Source organism: Spea bombifrons, chromosome 1 (assembly GCF_027358695.1).
Source record: "Spea bombifrons isolate aSpeBom1 chromosome 1, aSpeBom1.2.pri, whole genome shotgun sequence".
In the NCBI taxonomy this organism is placed as follows: domain Eukaryota; kingdom Metazoa; phylum Chordata; class Amphibia; order Anura; family Pelobatidae; genus Spea; species Spea bombifrons.
Window position 1 is genome coordinate 53,794,550 of NC_071087.1, and position 25,671 is coordinate 53,820,220.

The 25,671-nt window shown below is 37.6% G+C and overlaps 1 protein-coding gene across 1 annotated transcript in view; it reads left to right on the plus strand.

Annotated features, from left to right (window-relative positions):
- Positions 1-7,811: 7,811 nt before the first annotated feature.
- ADAMTS3 (ADAM metallopeptidase with thrombospondin type 1 motif 3) overlaps positions 7,812-25,671 on the plus strand; it is an 80,202-nt gene continuing 62,342 nt past the window's right edge. Inside the window, exons 1-3 of the mRNA XM_053461640.1 lie at positions 7,812-8,583; positions 9,728-9,755; positions 16,095-16,498. Of these exons, the coding sequence (XP_053317615.1) occupies positions 8,515-8,583; positions 9,728-9,755; positions 16,095-16,498 (501 nt within the window). The 5' untranslated portion in view covers positions 7,812-8,514. The remainder of the gene's footprint in view (positions 8,584-9,727; positions 9,756-16,094; positions 16,499-25,671) is intronic.

The following is a 25,671-nucleotide window of genomic DNA, read 5'->3' on the forward strand; positions in this document are numbered from 1 at the left end:
ACATCCATCCAGTAAATACTGGAACCTAGGCATTATGGGACTGTGATTGCTGTTAGCAATCACACTCCTATCATGCCAAGTCAGCCAGTACATGCTGGTACAGGGTGGCTGTAAGTGCAGACCCCATACTGCTGGCAGCATCAATACACAAGGGGGGCAGCTGGCCAGGTTTCAGCATGTACTGGCTGACTTGGCATGATAGGAGTGTGATTGCTAACAGCAATCACAGACCCATCATGCCTAGGTTCCAGCACTTACACATCCATCCAGTAAATACTGGAACCTAGGCATTATGGGACTGTGATTGCTGTTAGCAATCACACTCCTATCATGCCAAGTCAGCCAGTACATGCTGGTACAGGGTGGCTGTAAGTGCAGACCCCATACTGCTGGCAGCATCAATACACAAGGGGGGCAGCTGGCCAGGTTTCAGCATGTACTGGCTGACTTGGCATGATAGGAGTGTGATTGCTAACAGCAATCACAGACCCATCATGCCTAGGTTCCAGCACTTACACATCCATGCTATCACACACACACACACTCATTTAATCATATAATCATTCATTCACAGATCCATTCCCTCAATCACACACACTCATTCAAACACCCTCCCCACCTCCTTACCTGCAAGGCAGCTCCTCGATGCCGCTTACAGACTTCAGCAGGGGGCGCGGCCTCCCTCTGCCTTCTCTGCTAAAGCACAGAGGAAGTAGGATGTCACGTGAACTCCGCTTCCTCTGTGTGCAGTCCAGAAGACCCTCCCACAAGTAAGTAGCAGGGCTTGAGGTGCGGCTCGTGTAAGATCGGTTGCCCTGGCTGCCGATCTTACGCGGGCCGCACCTCGAGGTCTCGCGGGCCGCATTTGGCCCGCGGGCCGCATGTTGGACGCCCCTGCTTTATGTTATACACCATATACAGTTCTTTAAAGGAACTATTTCCTCCAGAACTGGATCATTCTATGTATTTTTGGTGTGAGTCTAATGGTATATTTGGCAGAACTGTGAAGTAGATGTGTGCAAATGGTCCAAAAACAATTCGGACACATTGTTTTTGGGCAACAAATTATGTTCCTTGCCTATTCGGTTCGGATGAAAATCAGAAGCATTGTTAATTTTGGAACCAAAATTTATTGCTCGGTGCCCTCATTCACTCTCAGAGTCTCATTCACTCTCTCTCTACACTCTCTGACTGTTTTCCTACCTTCTCTGCCAACCACTTCCGCTTCTGCCAGTCACTTCTGCATCCTCTTCTTCATTTTCTATTGTCTCCCTTTCATTTTATCTTCTATCTTCATCGGCATCTCCATGGACATAACCCGGCACAAACTTTAACCAAACTGATCCTACAATGAAGGGAGAGGACATCACCGAAAACGTCAAGATTTTGGTGGACGTTTACCTTAGGGCAACATGATGGCCCTTTTGCTGACATCCTCTCCTTCAATCCTCAAATTGGGGAGAGGACCTCAACGGAAGTGCCACCATTTTGTCCTAAGGTGTACTTCCACCAAACTCATAGTGCTTTCAGTGACATCCTCTCCATCCTTTGGCGGATTGGGTGAGAGGATGTCAATGGAAGCATTGCCATTTTGGGGGAAGTTCACACCACAGTATGTGCACAGAGATGCAGATGCATGAAGATGGAAGATAACAGAGAGAACATGAATAAGACAAGATAGAAGAGAGAAGATGAAAGAGAGAATATTTAAGATCAAGAACTAGAAGTGGTTGACAGAGAAGGTTGGGAAGCATTTAGCGAGTGAGAGAGAGAGTGAACCAGAATGAGAGAGAGAGAGTGTGAATCTGAATACACAAGTCTACTGGGCATTGAATATTGTATATGTTGCTGTTGGCTGACATGTTGGGTTTCTATATTACTGGCCCATTTGGCATTGTCCCACCTCCACTGCAAAACATCAATGAAATCTACATTTTACAATTGCACTGTTCTTTGGTCCAGACAGTGTATCACTCCAAATATGGGCTTATGCCTTGTAAATAAAAGCCAGAATCAAAGAAATAGGTAGCCATCAAATTAAGCAAGACTGCTAATTTAAAAGTGACTGGTGGGGTTAAGTCATATAATAAATACACAATTATGTGTATTAACCACCCACATTGAACAAATTACGAAACATAAGATATTGTACCACTAAGGACCCAAAATTAAACCACCTGGTACTGCTTGTATTAGCAAAACAACCCCTTGCAAAACACTACTTTGGACTTAAATATATAGAAATATAAAGAAATATTGCATACTCATATTGTGAAATATGCTGTTTGTTACACTAAGGTTAAATGAGGTACTGAGTTTGCATTTTTGTTACATGTGCACATTTTTAGAAGTTCCCAAAAGATCACATATTAAAAAATGTTGCAGTTAATGAAGCACAAGTTTAAGAATCACATTTTTCTGAGGCATTTATTTTAATAAATTAAAGGGCATGTACCGGTATTTACAAAAATTTGCTGGTGAGTTGAATATTTCAATCCATCAACTCATCTATGCTTTATGAACAGACGACACCAATAAGCATCTCATGCAAGCAGTGTTGGGTTGTCCGTTCATGGTATATAGTTAAATTAATGAGACAAGTTAAAAACATCCTCATATATATATATATATATATATATGATTTTTATTGGCTATACAAGCTGATGCACTTGATTGTGGATTGTCATCCTTTACACACATAAAGTTTATAAAGTGGTCCTCTTTCCAAGCCATTCATTTCTGCTAATTTTTAAGTGACATACACATTTAAACTTGAACAACAAATGTAAACGCTGTTTTTCAGCTTGTATTTCTACAGGAATCCAGGGCCGGACTGTCCCACCGGGAAATTTCCCATGATATGCCTTTTAACCCCCTATATGCCAGAGTGGCATATAGGGGTATAGGGCATTTCTGGAGGCATAGTGGCTAATAGGGGGTATAATGCATTTCTGGAGGCAGAGTGGCATATAGGGGGATAAAAGGCATATCAGGGAGGCAGAGTGGCATATAGGGAGTATAAGGTATTTCTGGGGCCAGAGTGGCATATAGGGAGTATAAGGCATTTCAGGGGGCAGAGTGGCAAGCCTGGGGGCAGATGTGCATAACTGGGGGAACAGGTTGGCAAATAAAAGGAAATAAAAAGAAAAAAATATTAGCTTTTAAATATGAAAAAATAGTTTACATGAATTAATAAAGCAATACAAGTTTCTTACAAGAATATTGTAAGGAATTATGTGATCATTGTTTTGTTCCACTGAATAAAATGGAACTTTTTCATTTAAAAATGTTTGTAGTAGCAAATATTTTGATTCCATTATGTCTAATGTATTTAATTTATTAGGGCCTTTTAACCATTTTGCTTTCTGGCATTTTAATACAAAAAATGTGATAAAAAGCATGTTTAATAATTATTTGTATGGCAAATAGTGTGACTCAGGTGTGTATAAGGGGTGCGTGTGGGTATAAGAGCTCGACCGCGAGATAAACTATATGGGGCCGGTCTCCAAATGTTTCCAGGGCTGCTTTTCATTCCCAGCCCGGCCCTGGAGGAATCTCTGAGGATTAATACCCCCTTCAAGACCCTCTCCTATAGGGTGTTTTGTAAGCGTTGTTGGGGGTGTTATGTTAGCGCTGCTGAAAGTTCTGCACCTTGTCTAGTCTCTCACCTCCCTGAGTGTTCCTCAATATAACCTAAAGGTTATATTGAATGGCCCTTATCTCTCGCTACCTGGGGGATTTAGAGGTAGGGAGTAGGTGGTGCATGGGGGGGTACAGAATGGGCTCCATGCCTCCCTTTGTTTTAGTTTCTGATATTTTAACTTGCCAATCTCAGTGTAATTTAGGTGAGCATCCTATATACCCCACCCCGTACAGGGTTAAGTCTAAGCAACCTGTACAACAAAATATGTTGCCAGGTTTGCAATCAGGTCATATTTAGTGACTGCATGATGTTATACAAGCTTGCAATAACAGGTTCTACAAAAGTTTTCTACAATGTAACTCACGAGTGACCTTGCAAACCCATAACATCCAGTACAGCCTCTTTGAATTCTATGATGTTACATATAGGACATAACACTCATCTTTTTCTTAGCAGGTCTAAAAATTAGGTGAATACCTAAGATGAACAAAAATACATCACATAGTATACCTTGTCATGATTTAAAAAAACAAAAATAAAGCCAAAATGGAGAAGCCATGTGTGAAAACTAAGTAAACGTTATAATTCAATAGCTTGTTGAACCACCATTAGCAACAACAACTTGAAAAATTGTTTTCTATATGACTTTATCAGTCTCTCATATCGTTGTGGAGGAATTTTGGCCTGCTCTTCTTTACAACGTTGCTTTAGTTCATTGAGGTTTGCAGGCGTTTGTTTATGCACAGCTGTCTTAAAGTGCCGCCACAGCATTTTAATCGGGTTAAGGTCTGGACTTTGCAACACCTTGATTCTTTTCTTTTTAGCCATTCTGTTGTAGATTTTATGGTGTGCTTGGGATCATTGTCCAACTTTGGCCCGGGTTTAGCTGTCGGACAGATGGTCTTATATTTGACTTTAGTATACTTCTGTATACAGAGAAGTTCATGGTCGACTCAATGACTACAAGGTTCCCAGGTCCTGTGGCTGCAAAACAAGCCCAAATCATCACTCCTCCACCACCATGCTTGATTGTTGGTATTAGGTGTTTGTGCTGATATATTGTGTTTGGTTTTCGCTAAACCTGGCACTGTGGATTATAGCCAAATATCTCCACTTTGGTCTTGTCTGTTTGTTCAGATGCAACTTTGCAAACCTAAGCCGTGTTGCCATGTTCCTTTTTAGAGAGAAGATGCTTTCTTCTGGCAACCCTTCCAAGAAAACCCTACTTGTTTTTTTCTAATTGTACTGCCATGAACTTTAACATTTAACATCATAGCTGAGACCTGTAGAGCCTGAGATGTAACTCTTGAGATGTAACTCTGGGCATTGCACAGTATGACCTTAGGTTGAATTTGTCTGGATGTCCACTCCTGGGAAGATTGGCAACTGTCTTGAATGTTTTTCACTTTTGAATAATCTTTCTCACTGTAGAATGATGGACTTTAAATTGTATGGAAATGGCTTTATAACCCTTCCCAGATTGGTGGGCAGCAACAATTGTTTCTCTAAAATCATTGTTGATGTCTTTCCTCCTTGGCATTGTGTTAACAAACACCTGAATGTTCCATACCAGCAAACTGCTAAAACATCTTTAATAGAAATGGTCATACTTGCTAATGATCAGTTAATCAAGGGCATTTGATTAGCAGCACCTGTCTGCTACTTAGCATCTTAATATCTATGGAAACAGTAAGGGTGCACTTAGTCTTTCACACATGGCTTCTCCATTTTGGCTTTATTTTTTTAAATAACTCATGACGCAGTGTAATGTGTCTTATGTTATTGTTCATCTGAGGTTGTATTTACCTAATTTTTAGACAGGCTAAGGAACAGATGATTGCTATTAAGTCCTGATGTGTAAAACCATAGAATTTAAAGAGGGTGTACTTTCTTTTTCATGCAACTGGAACTACCTAGTATTTGTCAAGGCATTTCTGCCGCAAATTAGATTTGACCAAAAGGTGGAGTTTGTCTATGGGAAGGAATAATCATGCAGCTATTTAAAGTGCAAGATAGTGGAAGACTCCAGCTATTATTTGCCCCTTAATGCAGCGAGTTGCATTGAAGCATATGTAATTATGGAACAAGACAAGGCTGTTAGGGGCAGTAAATAGTCTATTTAAGATCAATACTCTCAGTGGCATACACATTTTTTTACATAAATCTTGGATTTCTCCATTGTCTAATGTATCGACCCCTTGTGTGGGGGAAGAAATTGTTTGGCAAGAGGCAACACAGAGATAAGTTAAAACAAAAATGAAACAAGTTTCCCCTTGCATTTAAAAGTATTACCTACATGGATAGAGATTTTCGGGCTATACTTTTTCAACCTCTTTTGTGTTGTGCTGAAGTTAGATATATTAGGCAGAACACCCCATCTTTCTTTAAGTTTACAAATTATATTTAATTTTAGGGAACATATGATATAATGGACACATGTGTAAGAATAGGCAACTAAGGGAATGATAATGGTAAAATTTCATGTAAACAAAATATTGTAAAAGGAAGAAACTTTACTTTGAGACCCTCTTTTAAACACTTGATTGCATACCTTGGCAGGCAGAAGAAATATAGTGGCTAAAAGGGCATAATTAGCACCAAAAATGCCATATTCTGGTGAATATGGAAATTGTGTCTGAAAGAGCATGGTCAGCTTCTCCACAGCAAATACAGACCAAGTTTTGGAACATATTTTATTACCTCTTTGTTATAGACATCCTGGCTGGAGGGCATATCCTGTGTATAAGATAGAATGACATTTGAATTTGAGTTGGTGAGAGGTGTTTTTTATTAAAAGAACATGAGGGTCAGGATGAAGTCTGCTTTCTATAAACTTGCTAATATAAATATGGTTAGGTTAATGTGACTAGGTCAATGGGTAATGTCCCCATACATAAGTACCAGGGCTTTTGCATACTCTTGAAGCAAATCCTAGATGCAACCTCTGTGGGGTAAGATACACTGTTAGTAGTTTTTAAAAGTTTATTTTTATTGTACATATAGTCATTTTAAGTGTATTCTCAATTAGCTTGTCCTAGTTGTAAGTTGGCGCAGCTTCTCTACAATGAAGAGCAGGGTCAACATCTATTTCCATCTTATTGTTAACTGTGTATTTTCTGTTGTATTAGTATTATGGAATCTGCTGGCATTATATAAATAAGATGTAATAATAAATATTATAACCTCCCATTGTAGCTCTTAAAATGTGATATACTATTGGTAAAATTATAAAAAACGTAAATACAACCTGGATTAAAGAGAGTGGATGCCTAAGGTGCAGGTATCTTTAATCTGCTGACCATGTCCCTGATGGTTATATCTATTCAACCATGCACCTAAAAAGCAGTAACTGAATATTACATGGCAAGGATATAGAGGGGGTATAATTGAGGCTCCCGTCTGGTTTGTAGGGCGTTTCAGGTACTTGTGTTCATTTTTTTTTTGTATTTAAGGCACAAAGGCTGCCAATATCAGTTTTTTAACTACATCCTCTCCCAGTGATGAGGTTAATGCATAGTTCAAGCAGGGCTGTCTGTGATGAAATGTCCCCAGTCTGGGATTGACTGGGAATGCTAACCAATAAAAAGTAAAACATTCAGAAGTTTGGGGCATTCCAAAACAGCCTGTCCATTTGTACATTGACATCATTTCTAAATACAGGCACTGAACAATAAAGCATTGGCTTAAATATGCATGAAAAACAAGCATTTTAATTTTAGTTGGTAATTGTTAAACATAATAAGAACTTCTTTAATAACAACCAAGCGTTACTATCCTGTTTAATAAACTTTTAATAGCAACTAGTTAAATCACAACCTAGCATTACGACACATTGTGCAGCTCTGTAGAATATGATGGCGCTATATAAATCAATCGATAAATACAACACTGAAAAATTTCAATTTTTAAAAAATTTTAAACTTTTTTTATATGTTTATACATATCATTTTGTATATATTTACATTAATTTATTGAAGTATAATTTATGTAAACTATTATATATAGAATTTTTGGAAATCCCAGCTTTATCATACAAGCCTCTGTGTCTGGACATCCACTTTTGCATCCAGGCTGGAGAAAGGGTGGGGAAGAATGTTGACGTGTAAAAGGGGGAGGTGGCTGCAATGCCACTATTAGATCTTTGGGAGGCTGCAGGGGGAAAGCAGACAGCTCTCAGAGCAAAAGGAGTCGCACACTGACTCTCTCTCTCCCCCTCTCCCTCCTCCTCCTCCTCCTCTTCTTCCTGCAGGCTTTGCTTTCTTTTGCTCCTGAAACATTTAGGTGTCTTTTTGTTCCTGCATTTACTTGCAGTTATGTCGGAAAGTTTACAATCAGATGAGACATTTTTTTTCTAAAGATAGAAAAAAAGAGATTATTCTTAATTGGGCAGAAACTTTCTAGTGAACAGCAGAGCAACGGGGGGAAAAGAGATTCAGACTTTTAAAGTCTCAGTTCCTGACTGCCTGCCTTTTCCCCTTTCCCTTAAAGGGCTAGTACAGCTACATTTCTACATCCCATGAAAGTATCACATTGACTGGGAACCTTTGTATTGAAGGGTTCCACCTTATCCTAGCATTAGAATATTTGTAGAAAAAGTATCATTCCATTCCTAGAACCTGACTTTAGATGTAACTTTTTCTTGAGTAACTTTATGACTCCTTTGATTGAAACTTTTGTATAAACACTGGTCCTTGAGGACCTCGTTGATGGTAGAAAGACAAGAACAAAGCGAATCATTTAAGAAGAACCTTAAATTCAGATGAGCTGTTGAAAGAATCTCCTGGACGGATCTCTTAAAAAAAATTAGAACTTTTTTTTGTGGATCCTTTCTTGTGGAGCAGTAGCTGTAGTATCCCTACCCTGGACTCGTGATGGCTTTTTTGTCCCTTTGGTTTGTAGTAGCAGTGGCACACATAGGATGCAAGACTTCGGCTGAACAAGTAAGTGGAACTTATGCCTCATTCTATATTATGCAGTTACTTATTAAAGCATCTAGATTACTTCTTCTGGATCTACAAAGGTATCCTTCTATATAGTAATACACATCTGTACTGTATATACTGGTTGTGATATATATATATATATATATATATATATATATATATATATATATATATATAGAATACGTTTATTATTGCTACCTTTGCTACAGTTTATATTAAGCATGTTTTTTAATTATGACATAATTGTTAATTGTGTTGTTAAAAATAAAATGAGTCCAGGTTGAGCCTCCATCATTTAGTGGTAGGCAGCCTGGACAATGACACCAGTGTCTGTGACAAGGCTTGTGGAAGTCACTGGTGGCTGCCTACCCTTGATCATTTGCATTGACACATGCACCAACCTGTTAAGAGAATAGGTGACACAACTACTAATGGAGGCGATAAGAGAAGAGTTTGAAACTGGCTTGTTTAATTATAACGGATGGGATTTGCTACACGTGTCAGTATTAAGATGTTCAGCTGGAGTTTGGTTGACAGATGTGAGCTACAAGCTCCCCCTACCTGAAAGATCCTTTATCAGTTCTCTTCTTCTACCTCTTGCAGTGTGACTTGTGTTTTGGCTCATTATATTGCACAACATGAACTCAACTCATCCTTATCAGTGTATAATATACAGGTTTGGTTTCCTGTCTTCTAATGATGTAGTGTTTATTGTATCTATAAGTAATTAGTCAGTGCTAGCATCATTCATGAACTTCCAGGATGTGATTGATTTTTTCCATCAGCAGCCTGTAGCACCCACATGAATAGCTGCTTAATTAATTTTAGAGCCTTTGACTACTGGTTTTGTTGGCAAAAGGTCTGTGATTTATTCAATGGTGAACTGAGTGCTAAGATTTTGTGGTTTGCTCTATGTATGTTAAACATATTATGAACATAGTTGGACTATAGGTGGTAATACAGATGTTTATTCAGTAATGGAAAAACCCCACCAATAAAGTTAAATGCTGCCTAGAGCAATTTTGGTTTTAAAGCAAGCACAGACTATGCAGTGTGCTTAACTGTGAAGAATATCTGTCCATTTTCATGCGTAAACAAATGTTCTTTATGTTTATTTGAGTTTTTGTTTGTCTTTTTTTAGGCTGGCAATGAAGGACTGAAACAATTAGGTAAGTTATTTAAATAATAATGAACATTTGTGATTGTATTAGATATTGAGATAGAAGTCAAGAGTACAGAGGGATACCATTATCTATTCACCATTCAATTTAAAGGTGACTTTCCTGCTTTTTTCAGTGGTTTAGCTTGCTATACAATAAAAGTAATTTAGAGACAACACAACACCTTTGAAGAAGTCTCTTCCCCTACTGTAACAGCAAGCCATCATGGCTCTACCCTTGTTTAAGGATTTACATAGACCCTCAGAAAACAACAATGGGACCAGTTTAGACATAATTAAATATTTTAAACATGATTTGGGCTTTCGAACATAGTTGAGATGCTACTCCTGCATTATTTTTTAAGTGTTATATATAACAGAATAGTACTTTTGATTATTTGTGGGATCTTTTGAAAAATAAAAAAAGTCAAAATTGATTATCCCTCTATTCTGTCTGTAGGTGATATAGTAAACTAGTATAGGTTTACTATTTTCAATGACTTTAGTCATTCTTACTATGTACGCATGACTTTTCTAAAGAAACAATGTATTAGGCTGACTTTGTTGACCTTGGCAAAAAAAAGATGTGTGAGGCCACTGATATACTATGGGAGCTGTGGTCTTTTGTGTGTTGGAAGACCTTGTGAAAGTCAATCCAGGTAATGTGAGTCAAGTACTAAAGGATGGAAATGTCCTTTAACTTTTACTAACTACCAGACTGTCTTTGAGAGAAATCAGCTTGTTGACCTGATATGACTCTGCTCACCTTCGCTGTACCTAACATTTTTCCACATTAAAAGCACATTATTTTGAGCTATTTACTAAAGCAAGATTTGTAAATGATACACCTGTTCACATCCCAGTGGGCTATTATAGGTAATAGTTGGTGGATTTTGGAAGTAAATACATTTTTCCCACACGGCTAGTTCATCTGTAGATCACCAAGGTTGCGCCCCAATAGCGGCCAGAAAAAGAAAGTATATATTTTTTTAAAGTTATATAGGGTAAAACGAGTGGGTGTATATATATATATATATATGTGCTGATGGACACAATGGACAATTATCAAAAGGTTCCTTCTGAGGAAATCTGCTTCTAGTTTCTCCAAAATGTACCCACAGTAGACACAGAGTGGCACCACAAGGCTCAGCACATTGAGCATGTAACAGTTGTCTTATGTTTGGTTACTGGAAAACCTGGATAGCATGTCTGTATGGAAGACCTTATGGCGTGCAAAGATCATAGATCAAATAAATAATGCATGGAAACTAAATTGCAGACATAGGTCACACATACCCCAAAGGCGAACCCTGTGGCACTCAGATTGCATCCACAGCACCTACTCATCACCCAGATTGGACACGTAGGACCGGTCATCTTTTCCCCCAAACCGCATTTCTGTGCCATTGTTGTCCCCAAACAGCTTGTCTGTGTCATCTTTGCCCCCCAAACAGCTTGCCAGCATCCCCAAACAGCCTGGCTGTGCCATCATTGCCCCTCAAACAGCCTGGCTGTGCCAACTTTGCCCCTCTAACACTTATATATCCTTGCTAAAACACATTCATGCTATCACACACTTATACATACATACTAATTCACATAGACTCATTCATACTCCCGCCACTCTAGGGGGCCCTTTTTCCCCTTGCATTAAAGATGGCCCTGTAAAAGTGTCATTGACAGTGGAATCCTATTGTACTGAGCTATATACTGCCTGTGATGTTTTCACTCTGTATCTGTGCCTCTCTCTCTCTGCCATTTGTGTGTGGGATTCTTTGTCTTTCACTTTGTTTTTGTGTATTGTTTCTTTCTGTTTCACTGTCGGTGAATTGTGATGAGATGAACATTTCATCTCATTATCTCAACAATTTAACTATGCACTACATGGACTAAGTCAGCCATTCTTACAGAAAGAAATTAATCAGGGCTGGCCCTTCATAATGTATCATTAATGCGGTAAGAGTAAATGTTTAATGCCACCACAATTCACTGTGAATCTACTCTTCTACATCACACCCAAGATGTGTATGTCCGTCACAATTTAGAAGAACCTAATGCAGAGTGACATATATATATATGCATTTAAAATTAAATAATTTAAATAATAAGTTTCAAAATAAATACTTAAAGGTCATCATCACATAAATAGAGGTTCCATCTAAGTACCCTGACTACAAAAACCTCAAGAGTATCTCTAAGTAGTGGTGAACTGTTCTCTGATAAACAGCAACAGTGTAAAAACTAAACAAAAATATAAAGTATTTTTTTTAAATGAGAAAATGTGTAATCTGTTTTGGTGTAACTGAGCAATAATTTGATTATTTCAGCAGTCACACAGGTCCTGTAGAAAAATATAAATGCAAATTGTAATTGTATTGTAAATTGTATTCTAAATAAAATAGTCTAGGTTGTTAGGTATTCAGAAATATATGTTTTTGGAAGTCCACAGTGCTTCTGTATCAAAAGAGACACATCTTGTTCTAGTCAGTTAAAACAGTGTAAGAATTCAAAATGGCCTCCATCATCTGCTGTCATGCCCCCCCCCCTGTAAATGTATTTTTTCTTTGCGTTCATACTTTGCCATTTGAGTGATTACACACGTGTGATTTAACATGAAGAAAAATATTCTAGTTTCATTTGACCAACTGAAGTGCATGCCTTTCTAAATTGTAGGCCTTATTAATTCTGCTTTCATGTCCGAAAATCTTTATCGTGAATGGATAAATGTGTAGCTTATTTAAAATATTACGTTTTATTTAGAGATGACTCTCAACATGTTAAACTTTGATTCTGTGGTATAACTGTATTGATTTAGTTGGGTCTATACAAACGATCTGTGCTTTTAAACAGAATATGACACACCACGTTATTAACATTGGACAACAATGACACAGAGGATATCAATAAAGATATACTGTAGTAGGCAATGGAAACAAACATAAATCCGATAACCAACTTGCAGCTCTGCCCAAGGCTATATACTTGCACTTCATTGTTAGCACCCTTACTATGACCTTGGGAAATATTAAGTGATAGATGGCCTGTGATAGATATGTCTCCCTCTCTCCCTCTATATTGACAAAAACCTATAACCGAGGGTCAATGACGTCACTTTTGCAGATTGTAACAACGGTTCTCTTGGGCAATAAGGCTCAGCAACAGCAGTATTCGGATGAAGTGTGATTTTATTTACAAGTGAACACAACAGATATCGCCAAAGCAAAATTATAAAATAAAAGCCTAGGTCCCAATTTGAACCCCGTCTGGCTACACGTTGATGGCCCAAACTGACCAGCACTATTAATAACTAACTTCTCTGCCAGACCCAGCTAAGCCAGGCTCTGGGAAAACCTCACCCAAAACAGAACACATCATTCCAGGTAGATAATACCACACTTGGGTCAGGGATTGTCTTTTCATGGCCTCTCCTATGCCCTGGGACCACAGTGGAGCTTCCTCTTAACTCCACAATCTCTCTGTGTGGTTTCAGAGGATTTAAATCTCCAGCACCTGTACCTGATACAGGCTTCATAGGAATTCCAGAGTGGAGCCTGCAGACATGAACTTTTCTTTAGTTTAGTGCTGAACTTAGTTGATTGGGCATGTAATAAGTAATAATGGACACATTTTTTTTCCCCTATAGCCATTATATCAGGAAATCTGTTTGGAAGGAAGAGAAATGTCCAATGTGACATAGTGTGCACGTAAATATGATGGAAATTACATCCATCCTTCTTATGCGAGCCACATATTGTCTCAAAAAATATTACTTTATTAGTGACAATACTCTAAAAAAAATACTGGGGTTCCAATTTAAAACAATGGTTTACTTTACTGCTGTATTTTTTAATAGGTGTTGATTACTCGTTAGAATGTTTTTGGCATATTAATACCTTTAGTCCCTATGTTTATATATACAGTAGATGATAGAAGTTGAAACAACAGACATCAAGGTATAGAAGGTGTTCCTATAAATACTTCTCAAGGACATGTTATGGGCACTAAGACGTCCAAGAATATTGCAACTTTAAAAGCTGGAAAGTCGTCAACCAATACTCTATTTATTGCACTAATATATATGTTGATATAGGCAAAGTTAGGGCGACTGCAGCAAGCTGCATTTACGTAGCCGCCTCTATCCAAACATCCTAATGCGTTGAGTACACATGGAAAAGTAAAAACACGCTGACCGCTAATGCAGAAATGCCAACCCAAACAAATAATTTTTGTGTTTAAACTTTGTTTAAAAAAAAATATCAGGGCAAAAACTTTTCTTCAGTCTAGGAGTATGGCACCATTGCTGACTGAATGTGCCAAGACAGAAAATGTTCAAGAACATTTTTTAGAAGACAAAGAAATTACATGACAGAGACTTACTTTAGATGCAACCATATAGGTAATATAGATATATATTTATATATAGTAGCATACAGTAACTTCCTTTATCTGCAGACCTGGAGATCCATTTTGATGACATTTTGAATGACTTTCCCTACTCAATGACCCCACCGGGGTAATTCTTTATGGTCTCTTCATACATAACCTTTCATTAACCAGAGAGTCTAGATGGGTGATTTATAATGAGCAATTCTATTGCTTATCACAGGCAGTAGGATAAGAAGTCAGGGGTTTTGTTTAGCATTGGAATAAGATTTGAATCTGGTACTATTAATAAAAAAATCGTGGGAGTTCCCCTTTAAAGCTGCCATTAAGAAATCCAAAGAAATGGTGGTGCCTCAAAATAAAGGTGCACTTGTGACACCAATATTTATTTAATACATTTTTTTAATATAAAGGCTGCTACAGAAATGTTCCAGGGTGTCCTACAACTTTATCAGTGTGCCCAATTGTTATTAATTAGAATGGACCATTGTATTTTTTGGAATGTGAAGCCATTTCTAATTGTAAAAAAGATAAACTTGTATAATGCCGAAAATAATACCATTCACGAGTTGTTTGGGTAGTTATTTGGAATGTAAACATTTAATTCTATTAAAACATACAATTTGAAAATACAATAGATCGATATTATACACCTTTTTTCAATAACTGATTGAAAAGCTTATTTTTTGCCAGAACATAAACTCCATTTAGCCATTACAATGTGTAGAAATTTTTCCTTTTTTATATTTTACCCTATGTTTGATTAATTAGGGCCAATTTATAATAAGCGGTTTGCATTCTATGGAACAATAACATTGTATAAGTATGCATGCATTGTTCTATAGGATTTTTTTTTTTTTTTAGGAAAGAAGGTTTATTGCCACACTTTTCTCACGCTACATCAAGTCATATGACAGGGCAGGAGGCATAGTTTAAATGATCATTAAAAACATATGCTATACAGTCACGCATCATATAAACTGGAGGAAAATGTGCCCTTTCTTAACTGCAAACAAGCCACAAATACTTTTTGCTTGGTTATCTAACATCCAAAGGGTTCAATTGTTGCAAAACGGAACTTATTTCTTGATGGTACAAAAAAGCGCAAATAACTCTTTCTCTGTGATCAATTGTGATGTTGTATACACATTCTGTTAACCATGCAAAACACGATTAATTATAACTTATTGACTTATAACCTACTTGACAATTATTAAAAGAAAAACCTTGTTGTTTAACAATGAATTAAAATAAAGTTCATAAAAGAGTGGATTGGGTTGTTTTTAAGCTGGGAATAGTAAAATAACTAGCTTGTACCTAGTATATTGCTAACATTAAAGACGTAAAACTTATATTTTATACGAAGAACCAGTTACAAAAAAAAAAATCTATAGTACACTTGTGTGATGCTGGCTAAACCAGAAAGATCGTGCAAATTGTTAGTGTTTATCTTCATACCCTCAACGTTACCAATGGACTCCTAATTTTGGATTCAATTCCAACCTTCCCTTGCAGTCCCAGAGGAGTTCCACATTCCTATACCTAGGAACTATCTATGGATCTTCTTGCCTGGCGCACTGCCAGATTCTCTTGGTCCCATAACTGCTGCTTAAAGTCAAGACTTAGCTAGACATATCATAAGCTCATAAAACTGCACAATGCGGCTGCAGAAGTGGCATTTTTCCCGTTAAAATTTAGTTGCAACTATCACTTTGTATAACCGATGACAGATGTTCAGATTTTGCAGGTCTGTTGAACAACAAATTTGATAATGCACTTATTTAAATTGGCACTTTAGACATGTATGTACATCTTTACTTGTAAAGTACTTATTAGTGTGTTCTTTATGTCAGTTTAACGTTTGCAATAGAGTTACAGATATAGTTAGTGTAACACTTAGAACTAGTAAAAAGTTTTTTTTACTAGATGGGCCTGTTGGTAATTTTTTTTTGTTTCTTTTTCTCAGATTTGACTAAAAAAAAGCTAGGAGATTATGAACTTATAAAGCCGATACGTACTGACTCAGAGGGGCACCATGTTTCCAATATTCTTACTGTTAACCACAAGAGAAGGCTGGTAAGGGATACACCACTGAATAACCAGCCTTTATATTTCAACATCACCGCCTTTGGGAGAGAGTTTCATCTGAAACTGAAGCCTAATAATCGTCTTATAGCCCCAGGAGCAGTTGTGGAGTGGCATGAAGATCCAGAACTAGAAAACAGAACCAATAGTGAAAACGATAACCCTGATGTAAAAACACCTAGCAGAATATGGAAAACAGAACCGTTGCGGACTAACTGTGCATATGTTGGAGAAATAACTGATATCCCAGGAGCTTCTGTTGCACTTAGCAACTGTGACGGTCTGGTAAGAATATTTTTTCTTTGTCTTCTTCGTTACTCTTGCATGTAGCAAAAAAAAAAATCCACATTTTGACATAAGAGCATGAACCCTGAAAAGAAGCATTGTAAAGATACTCCTCTTTGCTGCTCCTATTATTATTTCTCTAGGCTGCTGATGGTCTCATGCTGGCCATACAAGGTTCTAAGAGATCTCCCCAGCCTGTAGAAAGTGTCAGTTTACACCTTTCATAGGGGTCGCGAAAAAAAAAAGAAACAATAACGAAAATATTGTTATTCTCAGGGCTAGGACTGGCAGGTTTTTATGCTAACAAAAGGTTAAGTTTTAAATACATATGCACTTTTATGTATAAGGGATATACATTTTTACTATGGTTAGCTTTCTAAATCAATATATGCTACCAAATATATTACTTATTGGTGTTTTAAGCTACGTTATTGGTTGATCTGATGCAATTTGGTTTTTAGAGTTATATCGAAGCACACTCTCCTTCTAGGTTACTGACTAATGATATCTCACTGCAAACATCCAGTGTGCTTTCCAGAGAAGGAGAAACACAAGCCTTTTAAATTACAAAAAAAATATACCGTTTGATTGAAAGGTTTTAGGATAGAAGGAAACGAAAGCGAATGCCAGGTATCCAGGAAGACACTTTGGCCTGCATCTTGATGCCACACTAAATGTTATTTTCTACAGAGCTGCAGGACCAGGCAACTATTTACTGTGGTAACTCCGTGGTCTACCAGGGTAAACATTGTGAATTCCCAGATACACACTGCTTGTAACCCACATGTGCTGCAAATACTAATTCAATCAGTGCTGCAGAAATAAATACAACAGCAGCTATTCTGTGTTCATGTAGTTACAGTAGAAACTCCCTTTCCCATGGGACCACATCTAAAAACATATTGGATGCTGACCTTCTTCAATGGCCTTCTTAAAAAAAGACTTAAGTTACAGTCTATATTTCTTATTTTCCTTCTGCAGGATTGATGTTTCCTTAAAAAAAGCAGTTTCTACTACGCTTTCCACTAATCAGAGAGCAGTGTTGGCTACACTCCCCGTCCATACCATTGACAGCATCATGTTAACCTCTTTGCTCTAGTATCTGCCTTCACTATTACTGAGTCTATCTCAGTTATTTGTAATAAGATAATGCCATTAAGCCTTCATACATAGTCACTTGTCCCTTACACTGCATTACTACATTTTTTCTAAGTGCCTGGTCCAGTTTTAACTTTAGGCTATGTCGACGGAATGGTGTTGTCCGTTTTTCTTTGTTGACAGAACACATGAGAATTTTTTTTTTACCTTTCACACACACACGTATATATATATATATATATATATATATATATATACGTGGCTTTAGTAGTATTTTGTAAAAAACAGTACAGCCTTCTATATAAGCTTGAGCAGCATCTTGGTTCAGTTTGGTAACTGGCTGAGTTTAACTGAAATAATAGGCCTTCTTTCTTGATGTTTAATTGAAAGTAAAATTAAAACATTTATTTTGACATTTATTTTGACAGGGTACTTGTGAGGTCCAAGTTGTTCCATATTTCATCTACATAATCATTAGTATAAACTGACATTAACAGCCTAATATTAAGTGATAGGGTCAGCTCTCCATTCTCTAGCCATGACCTTTAAAAGTGTAACTTACACAGTGGCTCCAGGAGGTTTAGTAAGTATCCCTGTGTTGGTGGGCTTTCAACAACAGGCGCTTCCACTCAAAAGTATTCAAAAATATATGAACTCAAATGGGACCCAAATGACAGGTAAAAAAACCCCAAAATGTACCAAGTATGATGAGACAGCCACAAGTTTATGTTGGAATTCCATTAATTGCCTCACAGGTACCAATGACAGCAAACAATAGTGGGTCCAGGGCAAATACCCACGATTCCAACTGAAAAATACCACTACTGCTCTATGCAAAGCATACTCTTGGAAGAGGCAACCATATTTAGAAGTATAAGACATTATCTTGTATGATTACAATTGCAAAAAAATACAAAAAATATGTAAATAAATTATACACAGAGCCAACAGGGAGAAAAATACCCAAAATACCCAAAATATATTCATTAACTTGTCCTGATTTGGAAACTACCCTATATGCCCATTATTTTCATCTGTTTTGGTGTTATAGGGCAAATATTGCAAGATGTGCATCATAGTCATCACAGAGATGAAAACTATCCCTTAAAATGTCAAATGCAAAGAAGATATCCCAGAGTATTTTACTAGGGCTATTTTGACACTTTTTTTAGGAGGCCATATTATCATATCTTTCAAAGTTGGCAGTAACATTTAACATGACTGTTTCCTCAAACCATTTTTACTTTTGTGCTTAGTTATATCTTCAATCACTTTAACTCACTTTAAAACAAACATTACGAGTTTAAAAACCATCCTCAGGGTTTTTCATACAAGAAAATAACAGTATTGTCAACTTTATCGAAGGATTTATCTTGGATAAACTAGACCTTTTATATACTGTATGTCAAAGCGTCAAATGTCACCTGTCTTAATTCATATTCTACTGAATCACTGTGTGTCAAGTTTATATATTATTAACCCTCAGGTGAACAAATCACACGTCAGCTGACAGTTTCCAAAAAAATAGAGGCAGCCCGGAACCGTAGCTAAATTGGTGCACCTTGTAATGGCCCACATAACCATACCTCAATGTAGGATGCTTTGCGATTTACAGTTATAGATGTAGGTACGGGTCCCAATTTAGTATTCTGTCCGGATCAAGACTGGCATCTTTTCGTGTGGGGGACTAGTACAGCCAAATACCACCCCAACTGTATTTCAGCTTAAAACACACAAACAAATCATGATCCAGTGTCTTTAGATGTTGCATTACACCATCACACTAATGGCACTCCTCATAGAGATAATCGGCATGGTTTTAAATGGCCATCTCTTCATAAAGAGTTCTGACTGGCCTAAGGGACAGTTGCCCCCTTGTTCAATGGGCAAGCCCACCCCAGATTCTGTGTAGGGCTTGTGGCGTTCTTTGGAATTTGAATCCAGCTCAATAAGTAAGCATAAATTCAGCCCATCTGAAAGTCGTCACATAACTAAAGCAAGATACATATGATTAATATTTTTTTCGTGGAAACATATTTCCTTTACATCTGTTATCTGCTAAACCACAGTTACCATTGTTCTTTTTTGATTAATTAAACTTCCTCCTGGTGCTTTGCCCCAGTTCAGAAATTAGGACAGGTTGTAATACATACCATCAGCAAAACAAATACATTGAGAGAATGCAGTCTTTACTTAGCAGGCGATTGCTTGCTCTGTATTTCTACCTGACTTAGAAGTCATTGCAGATGAAATGCCTAACTCATTCCTACATGCAGTTCGGTTCTAAGCCTGGAAACAATGAAACACACATGCTGTATTGTGCAATACATTACAGATGGCTGGATATAGCCAATTTATCATGGGAAGACTTGGCGATGTTGTATTTTGACTTGGTCGCTTAAAGTGTATCATTATATTACTAGAGCATAGTAAATATATATATATAGTCTATGTCGGCTGGCTAAGCAATATATAGCCATATAGTACCGGAAGATTTGTGTCAAAATTATATACAAGTAGCCGCAGAAGGTGTATAGCGCCCATAATATAGATCTTTGCAGAATTGAGACTTCAGAGTTTACCTTTAATGTTTTTAAATTAAAACTGCACCTCTTGCTTGTCCTTTTGTAATTATGTTAAAATCTGTTAAACACCCTGCTTACCAATAAAGTCAGCAGATTTTTTTTTATGGTAATAGCCATTGCTATAGAAACTGTTCTCTGATTAATGTGTAAGCAGTTTGGGAATTGGAAGTTGTTATGTGCAGTTGCCAAAGTAATAATCTGTGGCATTCACATAAAATAAAATAAGAAAAAAAAAACCTTCATTTTCATTTAAATGAAGAGGTAATCTCTCCAAATAAGCCTTTTCTAAGTCTAAATTACACAAGGCTTGCCAAAGTGTAATAGCTTGGTACTTCATTAAAATGTACTTATAGGTTTATTACTTTAATGTGATTTTAACCCTTTAAGAGTTTTCCCCAAAATGACAAACATTAAATACTAGAATAAAAAATACCACAATTTTAGTGTTATAAATAACACTGTATCATAACTTGCATGTATTAAACTACACGTGTGTAAATTGTACTTTAATACAAAGGTCATAGTTGTGAAGGTCTAAAAATAAATCTAGAATGATTACCTATGTAAATTGTCATTAAATAGTTGATACTATACAGGACAAAATGTTTTACTCCTGGTTATATATATATTTAAACATAATTTTTCTATACAGTGTAAGGGTAGAAAGAAGGGGGAATTATTTGTATCATTTTTTGTTGTGTAGCCCATTTGACTGCTTGCAGTCAATATAGTACAATACAGACAAAAAACATAACCCAACTGAACCTCATGTTGAATATTCAGTCAATACATACCATAGTTGTTATCCTAAAATAAAATTGGCCCATTATTAAACTTGCCATGTTAATCACAAATACTCAACACAGTTTGATACCACTAGTCAGTAATATATCATTGGAAAATGCCTTTGTTGACCAAAGAAACTTAGATCTTAGCTTTTCAGTCTGTAGTATATGTAGCTCAAATGCAATATGGCAACCACCTCCCTCTGAACACTTGGCTAACTCTCCTCCTATAACCTTGCCTGTGTTTGTAGGAAGGGGGGATAAACAGGCCATCCCAAGTGGTCCAATAATAAGGTTTAAAACACATTTGTAATTTCTTTGTAACAGCGATTACGATGTTACAATTACTGTACATAAGGCCAGCAACTAATAAATGATGTGAGCGGCTGCTTGCATGGTACACCTGGCCACATGTTGCACCAGCAGGCAGGTGCACACAAAGCAGCTATGAGCAGCAATAAGTGAGAGTTACTGTTTGGCATCAGCCTACTGGGCATTTGTCCAGCGTGCCTGATGGCCAGTCTGAGCCTAGTAATGTGCATTGCTAAGTGCAGTGACATCACAATGAGTGTCCTAGCTCAACCCAATTAAAAGTAGCTTGGGACTTCCAGGTTTGAATGACCCTGATTGCAGTAAAATAAAGTATTGCCAGAGTATATATATATAATGTGTGTGTGGTGTATGTGTGTATTTTTTTAGAATTTGTGTATCTCTTAGGGTGTAGTTTCACTTTAATTACATTTTCTACTGATAATCAAAACCCGCTAGTGATTGTACAGATGACACTCATAGAACACAAGTTCACAGATGTTTGAATGGTGAGGTTAGGGGTCAGCTTACAGACAGGTTCGGCAGTCATTTGCATTGTTCTCAGCAATGTGCTCGTGTTCCTTGGTAAAACAATGGGATATACAGGACAAGTTATATCACAACATACAGTGTCATAAGAACAAACACTGAGAAATGATAATCACAACCATAACAATAGAGAACTATTTATAATCAGTGAAGAAACTTGAGAGCTGCTATGGAAATTTACTGATTTCTAGAATCAAAAACATATTAATTTAATATTTTATTTCTTCCTAAAGCGTAGTTGTATATGAATAGATACGTATACCTCCATCATGGAAGTGAGCTACCTGTAGCTAAACTTGCTGAAAGCCTTCCAATAACTAGATTATTAACCTTTAAATTAAGTGTATGCTTTAAACAAGTAAAATAAAACATGATTACGTTTTATTTTTTCTTTGTCAGTTCTGTCAACCTAAAGGTAAAATTTGTTTCATTAATGTAGGAATAAAATAGTCCCAAGTAGACTTGGGCGCCGGCCAACTCTTCCTGTTCGTCTTCGTGGGGGGAACAAATCTTTGTATTCCACGAATTTTCGCCCGTTCCTGTGTTCGGCTTGGGCGAATATTCGTGTACATTCTTCGATGGCTTTTCTTTCTTCTCTTTTTGTAAAAGGGGTTAATACGGGGTTAACACAGTACGCACTACGCAGCAGCTTTGGCACCCTATTTTTAAATGTCCGTACAAGCAACTCTATTGGTCGCTGACAAGGGCCTCCTCTGCCATCAACCAATGAAGTACTTCATTGTTTGATGGCACACAAACCCCCTGCTGGCAACCAATAGAGTCGCTCGTACAGACTTTTAAAACCACTGGTCTCCCCAGTCCAAGAGTTAAAGGTCCCTACGAACAACCAATGGAGTCGCTTTTACGGACCTTTAACTCTTGGAGTGGGGAGACCATGGTTTCCCCAGGCCAAATTGCGCCATCCGGAGTTAAAGGGCCGTGCAAGTAAGTCTATTGGTCGCCTGCAGGGGCCTCCTCTGGCATCAACCAATGCAAGAGTAACTTGCACAGCCCTTTAACCCCTGATGGGGAACTTGGTCTGTCTCCCCACTCCAAGAGTTAGAGGTCTTTAACTCCTGACAACCTACGGATTTCTGCTTCCGTTACCTACGCAGCATTGCAGGGGTGCGGAAATCCCTAGGTTCACCGTCAGGAGTTAAATGTCCATAAGAACGACTTTATTGATCGCCGGCAGGGGCCTCCTCTAGCATCAACCAATTGGTTGATGCCAGAGGAGGCCCCTGACCGCGACCAATAGAGTCATTCGCACGGCCCTTTAACGCCTGACGGCGAAACCTATGGATTTCCGCTCACATTAACTCCTGCGATGCTGCGTAGATAGGGTAGGCTAGATGGGGAAGGGATCAGGGAGATTAGTAAATGAAGACAAATATTCTTCGTGTTGTGTGATTCTTCGTATACGTTTTGCCACAGCCATTTTCATATGTTCGGTATTCGGGCTGAAAAACGCACCCTTCATGTTCGCCAGAATACAAATGCATAAGTCTAGTCCCAAGTGTTATACCTTCCTAAGAAGCCATGGATTCATTATGGTTTGTATACAGTCACAGCTGGGTACATCCAGTTACACACATACCTTATTTACGTTAGAGACTCATTGATGAAATGGAAATATTCGGCTGATCTAGACAAATATCATATCTTCTTACTGTTCCTTTTTACCAGGAGTAGCCATTCTTTTCAAATCCCTCTGTCCCTCTTCCTTCTGCAGATGTCTCTCTTTTACAATAGCCTGCCCTGCGCTGTGTCCCCGCTTGGGAGTGTCTCCAGTTTTAGCTTACTTTTTCAGTTTTTATTTTTTCCACTTTTGTGCATTTTGTGGTGGATAGCTAATTAAACTAAAGTTTGTAAAAACAAGCATACATGTGCAAGCACTACTAAGGCTCCCAAGTATGGTTTTATTATTAACTTTATTAACTTTAGTATATGTATACTACTTGTCTGACAAGCAAGCAGTCACTAAAGTGGTACAAAATGTTGCAAAGCCCCTTTACACATCGTGCAGGCCCTTGCAACTTTATAAATGTTTAAATTGATTGGAGTGGATGCTGGGAACAGCAATTACACATCAACCTTAGGGAACGGCTCCCATGTTAGTCAGAGTGGAAAAATAATTCAAAAGATTCCTTAAATATGGTAAACAGAAGTAGTGTGTGAGCTAATTGCCCTGTTGAGGTAAATGTGTCCTTTTCTCCACCTGCAATGCATGCAAATAAATGTCTTTCTCTATTCAACTAGCGCATAATTCAAACTTTTCAAGAACCAAATGTTGAAAACATTAGGATACAATAATAATGCTATAATATGTGGTTAAAATACAATAGCTTTTGTTATTACTCCGTGTGTAAATCACACAAGAACAAGTTGCGTTTGCAACTGCCTTGCAGCCTGGACGACACACCTCTTTTTGTAGTTCTGCATAATAAGATTGTTTCTTTTTTTCCCCACATTCTAAATTTACTTAACCTTTATCATGCAATGAAAATTATCGACTCGCATTGTTGGCCTTGAATCTGAAAGCTCCAGCTACCTTTATCCAGTTAAAGCTTTGGGTTAAGGGTGAAGTTCTAATTCATATAAAAATTCTAGAGGAGACGCTTGCTCTCCGTGCATGTAGGGCGCTTAGAAGGGAAGTCCTAACTCACTTTGTACCTTGTAAATAAGATGTTTGTCAATTATTGTTAGTACATATCTAAACAATCAGCAAAAAATGGTGACAGGCTTCTTCTGTCACAGGTCCATAATAATCGAATCAACATTAGGCCACATCAAGATTCTACGTTCTATGAATTCTATGTTTCTACCTCTGCAACATGTGTAAAGCTTCTAAAAACCTCAGACCAACCATGATGCTGCAAAGCATTGTTATCTGAAAACCTGAAAAGCTAATATAATGCTTGCATTCAGGTGCTAATATTTAGTCAATTATCAGTTGTAGTCATTGGTATTTGATCTGTTGTTAACAATGTATACTGGCCTAGTCCTGATTCTGAAGGGGTTGCTTGTGGAAGTCTGATATCCTTTGTATCTGGGACACTTCTAGGCCCCTTATACTATAAATTTCCCCAAGTTTTGTTATGACATCATGTTCTGAGTCTCAGTAAAGAGAATATGTGGCACAAAGTAGAGACACCTTCCAGGGAAGTTAGGGCTTATTCCCCAAAGGTTGATTTTATTACCCCACCATTTTATGTGCCCCACCACACGCAAGGTGGGGTAAAGGTGGGTCAATCATACCAACCATACATAGGGGTCCTGAGGTTCTTTGTTTTTTTTTTTGCTTGATTTTTTATTCCTTTTTATTCTGTTAAGGGCTCCCATGGCACCTTGCATCCACCTGTACGGTATGTTGGAACTAAGTTGCTACAAATTGATTTTTTTTTTAAACTCGCATTTATTCTCCTCTCTCGCAGTTGACTGCAGGTGAGTTGAGAGTGTTTTTTTGTGAGCGTAAATGAAAGTTGGCTTGCCTGTGAATTTTCAAGTTAGATTTCTGTACAAATTGTGCAAGGTTGCTGCCACAGAGTAATTTTTTGCCAACTTGCATGAACTTTTAGCTCTGCAAAAAAACACAAGATTAATGAAACACTGCACAAAGAAATCTAATAATGTTTCTATAATGCAGAAACCAGTATTAGAGACAAATTGTTCCGTGAGATCTTGTGTATGTTATGCATAATAATAGGGATCTTGTGTATGTTATGCATAATAATAGGTGATGTATCACCTTAGAGATCCTTGACAGTCCATTATCCGGATAAGATCTGAACACAGGCAACACCTCTAGTATGTAAACGAATTGGTCAATGAAAATTCATTCCAAGCT